This window comes from Chlorella variabilis (assembly GCF_000147415.1).
Source record: "Chlorella variabilis unplaced genomic scaffold CHLNCscaffold_34, whole genome shotgun sequence".
Taxonomy (NCBI): Eukaryota; Viridiplantae; Chlorophyta; class Trebouxiophyceae; order Chlorellales; family Chlorellaceae; genus Chlorella; species Chlorella variabilis.
Window position 1 is genome coordinate 236,750 of NW_005435054.1, and position 8,716 is coordinate 245,465.

Here is an 8,716-nt window from a genome sequence, read left to right on the forward strand (position 1 = left end):
AGCGGGGCCAGCACCAGGCGGCGCAGCTGCTGCAGCGGGTCGCCGCCGCTGCGTCGGCGGGCCTTGCCGTCGGCGGCGCCGCCGGCGCCGCCGGCCTCTGCTGCCGTGGGGTACTGGATGGGGTCCTGCCCCGCCGCCAGCGCCGCCTCTGCAGGGCAGCCGGAAGGGAGGGAGGGGCAGCGGGCAGCCACGTCATGAGGCGCGCGGGCTTTGAAGCAGGGACAGGCGTCATCGCTCCCCCAACAACCACAACAATCGCAACCACAACCACGCCGGGGACCACCGCCAGCATAGCAAACTAGGGCAGCCCTTGGTGCCACCCCGGCGAAGCCCCAGCAAGCACACTGCCCGCCGCGCCAAGCAGCCGCCCAGCCCCACACCGATGCCGCAGCGTGCCTGGGTGCGGCGCTGAGCAGGCGAGGGAGTAGCCCAGCAGGATGCGCTCCGCCACCTGCCGGGCAGGCAGGCAGGCAGGAGAGGAGCGGGAGGGAGGGGTCAGGCAGGCAGCCGGTCAGGGGAGCCCACGGGGCACCCGGGGGCCCTCAGAAGGAGGAGACACAGCAGGGTGCTGAAGAGAGGGCTGCGAAGGCACCAGGCGGGCAGCCCCCAGCACACACACACACACACACACGCACACACCAGACCAGCAGGCAAAGCAGAGCAGAGCAGGCGCCCACGCTCTCCCTGCTGGCCCGGTGGGGCGCCGGCCTGGTGCTTGCCCACCCCCCAGGCCTGGTGCTGCCCACGAGCCCGCACACACACATTCGCCACAGCCCTCCGCCTCACCTGCCGAAGGTCTGTGATGCTCATGCAATTGATTGAGATCAGGGCAGGCGGGGGCAGTTGGGCGCCCCCTGCCTCTGCCGCCTCCCGGGTGCCGTCGTCATTGCCGCCGTCGGGAGCGGCGGTACCGCCAGGCTGGCGCCAGCACTGGCGTACCACTTCGTGGGCGGTCAGCGACTTGCCTGCGGGCAGGCGAGCAGGGTAGGGAGGGCGGCTGAGTGCTGGCAGCAGGGCAGACAGCAGGCAAGGCAGCGGCAGCGGCGGCGGGCAGGCAGATGCCCGCAGGCGGTGGGCAGGCAGATGCACGCAGGCAGCAGCTGGCTGGGAGGTGGATGCAGGTACGAGCCTTGCCAGCTCCCAATCCGCTCTGTACATCAAGCCAGGTTTGCGGATGCAGCAGGCAAGGTAGCGGCAGGCGCCGCAGCCGCAGCCGGCAGCGGGCGAGCGGCGTGCAGCAGGGGCAGCGGCAGCGGCTGGAGGGCGCACCGGTGCCGGGCAGGCCGCTCAGGTAGATGGAGCCGCCGCGGCGCTGCGCCAGCTGGTGCCCCAGCCAGCCGCCCACGGCGGCCGCCTGCTTCTCGCGGCACGCCGGGGTGCTGCCTGCAGGGCAAGCAGCGGGAGCAGGGCAGGGCAGGTGAGGCTCAGGCGCCAGCACGGGCGGGGAGGGTGCTTGCCAGCAGGCCCATAGGCCCGAGCAGGCCCGAGGCGAGGCAAGGGTGGAAGAGCAGGAGGGCAGGGGGAGCCAGGACCTTGCAGCGAGGTCGTGCAGCAGCACGGGCTGGCAAGCACGTGCGGGGCGGGCTGTGCAAGCCAGCAGCAGGCAGGCGGGAGGAGGCTGGGCAAGCCAGCAGCAGGCAGGCGGGAGGCGGGCTGGGCATGCGGCAGCAAGCGCGGGGCGCACCCTGGGCGTAGCTGCCGACGTGGAGAGCGGCCTTGGCGGCTCGCACCTGCGGGAGGAAAGGAGAGGGGCCAGCAGCAGCGGTGCAGGTGACGCGTGCAGGCAGGCCAGTCAGGCAGGCAGGTGGGCAGGCAGACAGGCGGGTAGCGAGCCAGGCAGGCGGGTGGAAAGTACAAGTGTGAAGAGAGCAGAGTAGAATGAGCTGCATGGTGTCAGGGCAGCCCCTGCGGACAGCCCGGCGGCACAACAGTGGCGGGTCCTGCCCACCACACACACCACCACACACACACCACCACCACCACACACCACCACCACACACACAAGACACACACACAAGACCGCCCCCTGCTCGCCTTCTCAGCATCCAAAGGGTCCCACCAGGCATCTGCCGCTGGCTCCGCAGCCGCGCCGCCGCCGCCGCCGGTGCCCGTCTTGTTGGCAGGGGTGGCGGCTGCAGCGGGGAGCGGCGGGACGCACAGTCAGCAAGGAACCTGCGAAGAAGCTGCGCCGCAGCAGGCAGGCAGACAAGGAGCAGGCAGGCAGGCAGGCAGGCAGGCAAGGAGCAGGCAGGCAGGCAAGAGGCCCGCGCAAGCAGCGGCGCATGCATACCTGTGCTGGCTCCGGGCGAATCGCCTGCGCCGCCCACGCTGGGGGCCTTGGCGGCGCTCTGAGGCAGGTTGAACCGCACAGACCCTGAGGGTTTGCCTGCGGCAGCAGCAGCAGGGGCCAAAGGGAGGCAGAGAGGGTGCTCGGAAAGCGGCAGGCTTGCAGCGGCAGGCTTGCGGCAGTGGCAGCGGGGAAAGAGGCTCGGCGTTGCGGCAGGCAGCAGCAGCAGCGCTGAGCGCAGGCAGCAAGGGCAGCGCACCGGTGGCGTCGGAGGCGTCTGGTGAAGGCTTGAGGCGGGGCGACTGCCGCCGCGGCGACGCGCCTGGCGGGGCCGCCGCTGCAGGAGCGGCCGACGGACCCGCTGCTGCCGCCTGCTGCTGCCGCTGCTGCTGCTGCCTGCCTGGCGAGGCGCGCTGCCGCTTGGCCGCAGGAAGCGCCGGCGGGGAGCCTCCCGCGTGCCCCGCCGCCGCGTCTGCAGCCGCCTCCGCTGCCTGCTGCTGCTCCTGGGCTGCGGCTGCCCCGCTGGCCGCCTCGGGCTGCATGGCAGCCGCCGCCGCCGCCGGCTCCGCAGCCGCCGCCGGCGCCGCAGCTGCCGCCTGCTGCTGCTGCTGCTGCGGGACAGGCACCGGTTGATCCACGGCACCCTGGTCCACCGCCGCCGCTGCGGCTGGCTGGGGTCCCCCGGCTGCCGCCAGCAGGGCCGCCATGGGCGCCACGCCTGCCGTCGATGCAGTGGCCTTGGCGCGGCGGGGTGGGGAGGGGCTCTTGAGGATGCTATCGTGCAGAGACTGCAGCAGCGGCAGGTAGGGAAGAAGGGAAAGCAGGGGACTGTGGAGCTGGGAGCAGGTCCGGCGCACGGCGGCGCTGGCGCGGCGCAGGCTCGCCGGCAGCAAACACGCCGGGCAGCGTGGCTGCCGGGTGCCGAGAGCATCACGCGTAAGGGCAGGCGGCCAGGGGCGGGCAGCAGCACGGCACCTGCGAGGGCTGCGGCCCCATGGACGTCAGCGGCTCCTCCTCCCGCTGCTGCTGCTGCTGCGCAGCACGAAGAACCGGCTGAGCCTCCTGCTGCCGCTGCCGCTCGGCCCCGACAGCTGTGGGGCCGCCCTCCGCCTCCACAGCCTCCTGAGCCTCCTCCCGCTGCCGCGGCTGCTTGCCGCCCCCGGCCTTGCGCGCGCTGGCCTTGCGCCCGCTGCCCGCCTTGGTGCCGCCGCCGCCGGCTGGTGCTGCCACTGCCGCCGCCGCCGGTGCAGGCGAAGCGCTGGCGCCGCGACGCGGCCGCTTGCTGGGCGGCGCTGCCTTCGCCGCTGCCTCTTCTTCCTGTCGAGCTGCCGCCGCTGCCTCCTTGGCTGCGGCAGACGCCTGCCGTGGCTGGTTCTCTTTCTCGGCGCCGCCGCCGCCAGCTGCCGCGGCGCGCTTCCTGCCGCTGAGGCTGGCGACAGCCGCGCTGGGCGTCTGCCCAGCAGCGGCCGCCGCCTTGACGGAATTACGGGTGGTCCTGCCCCCAGGGGCGGCGCCTGCTGCTGCAGGCGCTGTTGCTGGGGTCGCCGCCTTCTTGCCAGCAGTGCGCGGAGTGGTGACTGTCGCGTTGCGCCGCCGCGTGCCGCCGCTCGCCATCGCGCCTCGAGCCGCCGCCTTGATGCGCGCTGCCACTCGCTGCAGCAGCGGCTGCTGTTGACCGTGCTGTGTATGCTGGTAGGCTTGGCGTTCCGCTGCCTGCTGCTGCAACTGAGACTGGGTCTGTGCCACTGCAGTCGTCGCCGCCGCAGCTGGTGGGGAGCGCACCTCGTCCTCGCCCCAATCGCTGTTCACGTCCACGAAAAAGCTGTCGCTGAAGTCCTGGCTGATATCAACGGACATGCAAGGTGGCCATGCGCTGTTGACAGAAGGCTGCGCACTCAAACCCTGCGGCCATGCGGGAGACACAGCGGCGAGCTCAGCGTTGGATGCGCTGCTGTATGGTCCTCTGCAGAGTAAAGGCGTCACCGGGGGCGGCAGCGGGGTCGGGGGAAGCCCGAGCGGCGTGCTCAAACAAGCGGCACACACTTGAGGGCGCCGGTGTGCTCCGCGTCGCTAACACGAGTGCTGATGTGTGGTGGGTACACGATGCGCAGTTGATCCGATAAATGGAGCAGCAGGGAGCGAGAACAGGGGTTTGAAAGGGGCCAAGGAAAGTGGGAGCCGGCCGATGGCGCGGCCAGTGCGATCGGGTCTCCTGCAGGCCTAATTGGCGGTAGCGCTGCAGCAGCAACTGGGCACGCCTCTCTTTGCCGCCATGGCACTGGCGCTGTCACGGCGCCTGGGCTCCTCCTCTGCTGCACGCTCCCTGTCGGCAGCGCTGGTCAACAGCTGCAGAATCGATGCGCCCATCATTAGCGGTCCAACCAGCTGCAGCGGCGCCCTGGCAGACGAGTGGCCATCGGCGGGAGCGACGGCGGCAGGTCGTGGCAGTGCAGGACCAGCAGCGGCGGCGGCAGCCTCCAGCTGGCCTCGCCACCTGTTCGTCTATGCCGCTGCAGTAGAGGTGAGCTGCGACGCCACTGCGCTTTGCATGTGTGGCTCAGGGGTGGAGCCACCACCAGGCGGGTGCTGCTGTGCTGCGCTGAGCCATCTCATTGGTGAATGGATGCAGGCGACCCGTAGCAGCAGCAGCAGAAGCAGGAACAACAGCGGCAGCGGCGGCGGCAGCAGCGTGCCAAGCAGCAGCGAAACCAAGCGCCGCAGCAGGCGCCCGCCAGACTATGAGCCTGAGCAGCTGCTGGCCAGCCTGGGCCTCAGGAGCTCACCCGCTACGCTTCGCCAGAAAATGTGCAAGCTGCCCAACTCGTGGCGGCAGCAAGGTGTGCTGCAGCATGCGGCAGCGGTGGTGGCGCACCTGCATGGCTTGGGCCTGGAGCAGCCGTTGCTGGAGCAGCTGTTTACCGGTTGCCTCTATCTGTTCAGTTGGCCGGCAGAGGAGCGTGCGGTTAGGCTGTTTAATCAGCTGATGCATTGCGATGGCGTCAGCGGGCTGCAGGCGGCAGAGGCAGCCCGCTGCTTCATTACGCATGCACCAGCCGCACATTGCACCAATTTCACATTTCATGAGCTGGCGGCGATCCTTGCGCACAGCCAAGACAGCACCGGCAGCCCCAAGGCCAAAGTGCCGGCAGCGCAGCGCACGGTGGCGGCGCTGCTGCGGCGGACCCCAAGCGCTGTGCTGCTAGTTGCCATGAGCGACGGCAAGCTGCGGCAGCAGGCTGAAGGGCTTGTGGCGCTGGGCTGCTTGCCCGCTGCCGTTGCCAAGCTGGCATGGACGCAGCCGCGGCTTCTTACTAGGAGAGATGCAGCAGGGCGGGTGAAAGACGTGATGGTTGTGCTGCGAGATGAGCTGGGGCTGGCGGCAGATGAGGTGCTGCAGCTGGCTTCCAAGGTGCCCGGCTGGCTGACCAGCAACCTGGGCACGCTGCGGGAGCGAGCGGCGGCGCTGGCGGAGGTGGGGAGTGCCGCCTGTTCGTACTTGCACAGTGCTGGGCCTCTTGCCATGCATAAGAATGCCAGCAGGGGCTGCCGCACCACCTGCAGCCAGTCCTGCCTTGCCTCATTTCCTGGCCTGATGCTGCATGCCGCAGGGCTTTGGCAAGGAGGCTGGTGCTGGCATGGTCAAGCGCTCCCCAGATACTCTCAACTGCGATGCCAGCGTGTGGCGCTGCAACCTGCGCTACATGGAGGCTTGCGGCGTAGCAGACCCTGTGGCTGTGCTTTACCTGGGACCCAGGCTGCTTCACCACAACCACGCCGCACCCGACTTTGTGGCACGGCGCCTGCTGCTGCAGCGCTACTGGGGCCTGTCTGCGGCGCAGCTGTACGAGCGGCATGCTGGCTTTTTGACACAGCTCAAAGTAGAGCGGCTGGTGCAGCGGCTGCAGTATGTGGAGCACCGCGGCCAGCTGCACCGGCTGCCAGGCTGGGCAGCAGCTGGGGAGCATCAAACCGCTTGGGGAGGCATCAAGCAGCAGGCGGGCAGCACCGAGGGCGCCTTGGCCCTTTCCGCACTCCTCGTGAACGAAGAAAACTTCCTGAGGGCGGTGCACAACAGTGAGCTGAAGGCAGCTGGCAGCACTCCTGCCAGCAGGCGCAAGAAATGGGATGATGTTGTGGCGCGGTGGACGGAGTTTGTGGCGGCGCACCCAGCCGGCACCGGGCCTGTCTGGGAGTGGGCGCAGCAGGCAGCGAGGCACGAGATTGACCAGCGGCTGGCGCCGGCGCTGTCGCCTGAGCTGCGGCAGGAGGCTGCAGGGCGGCAGCGGCACTCTAGCCAGCCCAAGCCTCAATTAGCAGCCCATCTCATCCCTTGATACCATTCTGGTCCGGTTCATTTTGTTGCAATGGCTGCACTGATGCAGCGGGGAAGAGCTGCAGAGCCGGAGCGGATAAGGCACAGCCGAAGCAGCAGGGCTTTGGCCGAGCGGAAGCTAGAGAGTGGGGAATGATGGGCGAGTGTGGGAGGTAAAGGAAAGAGTAGGAAATTGAGGGAGGGGAGGGTTGATGGTGAGCGCGTTATTCGAGGGGGGGAAAAAACAGGGAGGCCGCAGGCGGAACAGGTACAGATCGCCATGTGGTGCGGGCAGCAGTTGGGTGTGACAAAACAAAAAGGTAGCGGGACGGGGTAGCATATGCCTGGCGGGGTATGAGTTCCGATGCAGGGCCAATTAGGGCCCAAATACAACCTGCACCCCCGCCAGCTCACAAGCGGCCCAGGCCAGCAAACTCTCCGCCCGGGTCTGACGCCTGGCTGGCCCCAGCCAGCAGCGGCGCCTCCTCCAGCGCTCCTGGCTGCCCCTGCGCCTGCTGCTGCGGCTGCTGGCCGCTGGCCCAGAAGCTGAACCCTCCCCCTCCCCCTCCGCCGCCGCCGCCGCCGCCGCTGCGGCTGCCACCACTGCTTGCTGTTGGCGAGGACGGCTGCGCGGCCGGCAGCGCCTCTGGCGCCGGCGCCGGCTCTACATGCGGAGGGGGAGGCGCAGGCGCCTGGCTGCTGCTGCTGCTGCTGCTGGTGGTGGTGTGCCGCTGGGAGGCCAGGGGCGTCGACCGCTGGATGGGCTCCACAGGCGGCGCCGCCGCGTCGGCACGCAGCCGCTGCAGCACCTGGGCCGCGGTGGGGCGGCGCTGCGGGCTGGGGGCGATGCAGGCCTGGATGAGCTCCAGAACCTCCTGCGACACGCGGCGACACGCTGGGGGCGTGCGGCTGTGTGAGCCGGCGGCGGCGGCAGGCGACGGGCGGCTGGGCGAGGCTCCCGTTGCCCACACAGCCCCGCCGGGCCGCCCCCTCGCAGCCAGCTGCAGCCGGCAGGAGCCCGAGCTTGCTCGCTGCCTGCTCAGCTGCGGCCACCTGTGACCTGCATCCACCCTCAACCCCCGCCAGCCAGCCCCAGCGCCAGCCCCCGCCCCCCAGCCCACCTGCGAGCACTCCTGCGGCACGTGCGGCGGGCGCCACTCCCCGCGCTTGGTGCCCATGTGCTGCGTGGTGATCTCCACCAGCAGGATGCCCAGGCTGTAGACGTCGGCGGCCAGGGTGCAGCGCAGGCCCATCAGCTGCTCGGGGGCTGCGGGGAGGGGTGGGGCGGGGAGGGGAGCGGGCACCGATACGTTGGCGTGTGCGTGCGTGTGTGTGTGTGTGATTTGGGAGGAAGGGCAGTACAAAAGGGAGCGGCAGGGAGGGAAGTGGGGCTAAGCAAGGGCGAGCGCCCAGCAGCAAGGCAGCAGCAGGCAGCAGCAGGCCAGGCAGCAGCTCACGCCGGCGCGGCAGCCACCAGCCGCATCGCCAGGCAAGCACCAACCCACGCAGCCGCAGCCCACCCCACCGACCCCCTTCCCCTCCCTCGCTCACCCGCATACGTCAGGCTGAGGCCCGCCGCCGAGCGCGCGCTGCTGAGCAGCACTTGAGACACGCCCAGGTCTGCCAGCGAGGCGCGCAGATCAGAGGAAAGCAGCACGTTGCTGCGGCGGTACGGGGCGGGGCAGGCGGGCGGGGGACAGCGGTGTAAAGGTGCTTGTGCTGTGTTTGGGAGCCAGGCGGGGCACGATGCAGGGCGCGTTTGCTGCAAGGTCCCTTCAAAGCATGCCGCCAGCTTGTCACCACATTTGAGCAAGAACAGACACACGCCCCACCACCAGCCACACACACGGATTACATACTGATGCCCCGCCCCTGCCCCTGCCCCTGCCCCGCCACCCCACCCCGCCCCGCCCCACCTGGCCTTGAGGTCGCTGTGCATGATCTGGCGCTGGGTGTGCAGGTAGTCGAGAGCTTCCGCCACATCCATGGCCACCTGCCGCCCGCTGCGGCAGTGAGGGGCGGGGCGCAGGGGCGTGTGTGTGTGAGGGGGATAGTGGTGGTGGTGGTAGTGTGTGTGTGTGTGTGTGTGTGAGAGAGAGAGAGACAGAGAGAGGGTG

At 69.8% G+C, this 8,716-nt stretch overlaps 2 protein-coding genes across 2 annotated transcripts in view; both read right to left on the bottom strand.

The window, feature by feature from the left end:
• The window catches only part of CHLNCDRAFT_141450 (hypothetical protein), a gene marked incomplete at both ends in the record, with an annotated part of 7,599 nt that extends 3,455 nt beyond the window's left edge, over nt 1-4,144 (bottom strand). Inside the window, 9 exons of the mRNA XM_005843146.1 lie at nt 15-148; nt 346-451; nt 787-965; nt 1,270-1,383; nt 1,685-1,730; nt 2,014-2,132; nt 2,291-2,386; nt 2,547-3,075; nt 3,263-4,144. Coding sequence (XP_005843208.1) covers nt 15-148; nt 346-451; nt 787-965; nt 1,270-1,383; nt 1,685-1,730; nt 2,014-2,132; nt 2,291-2,386; nt 2,547-3,075; nt 3,263-4,144 — 2,205 coding nt within the window. The remainder of the gene's footprint in view (nt 1-14; nt 149-345; nt 452-786; nt 966-1,269; nt 1,384-1,684; nt 1,731-2,013; nt 2,133-2,290; nt 2,387-2,546; nt 3,076-3,262) is intronic.
• A 2,865-nt stretch (nt 4,145-7,009) lies between these two features.
• The window catches only part of CHLNCDRAFT_141452 (hypothetical protein), a gene marked incomplete at both ends in the record, with an annotated part of 7,523 nt that continues 5,816 nt past the window's right edge, over nt 7,010-8,716 (bottom strand). Inside the window, 4 exons of the mRNA XM_005843147.1 lie at nt 7,010-7,474; nt 7,721-7,866; nt 8,151-8,260; nt 8,516-8,602. Coding sequence (XP_005843209.1) covers nt 7,010-7,474; nt 7,721-7,866; nt 8,151-8,260; nt 8,516-8,602 — 808 coding nt within the window. The remainder of the gene's footprint in view (nt 7,475-7,720; nt 7,867-8,150; nt 8,261-8,515; nt 8,603-8,716) is intronic.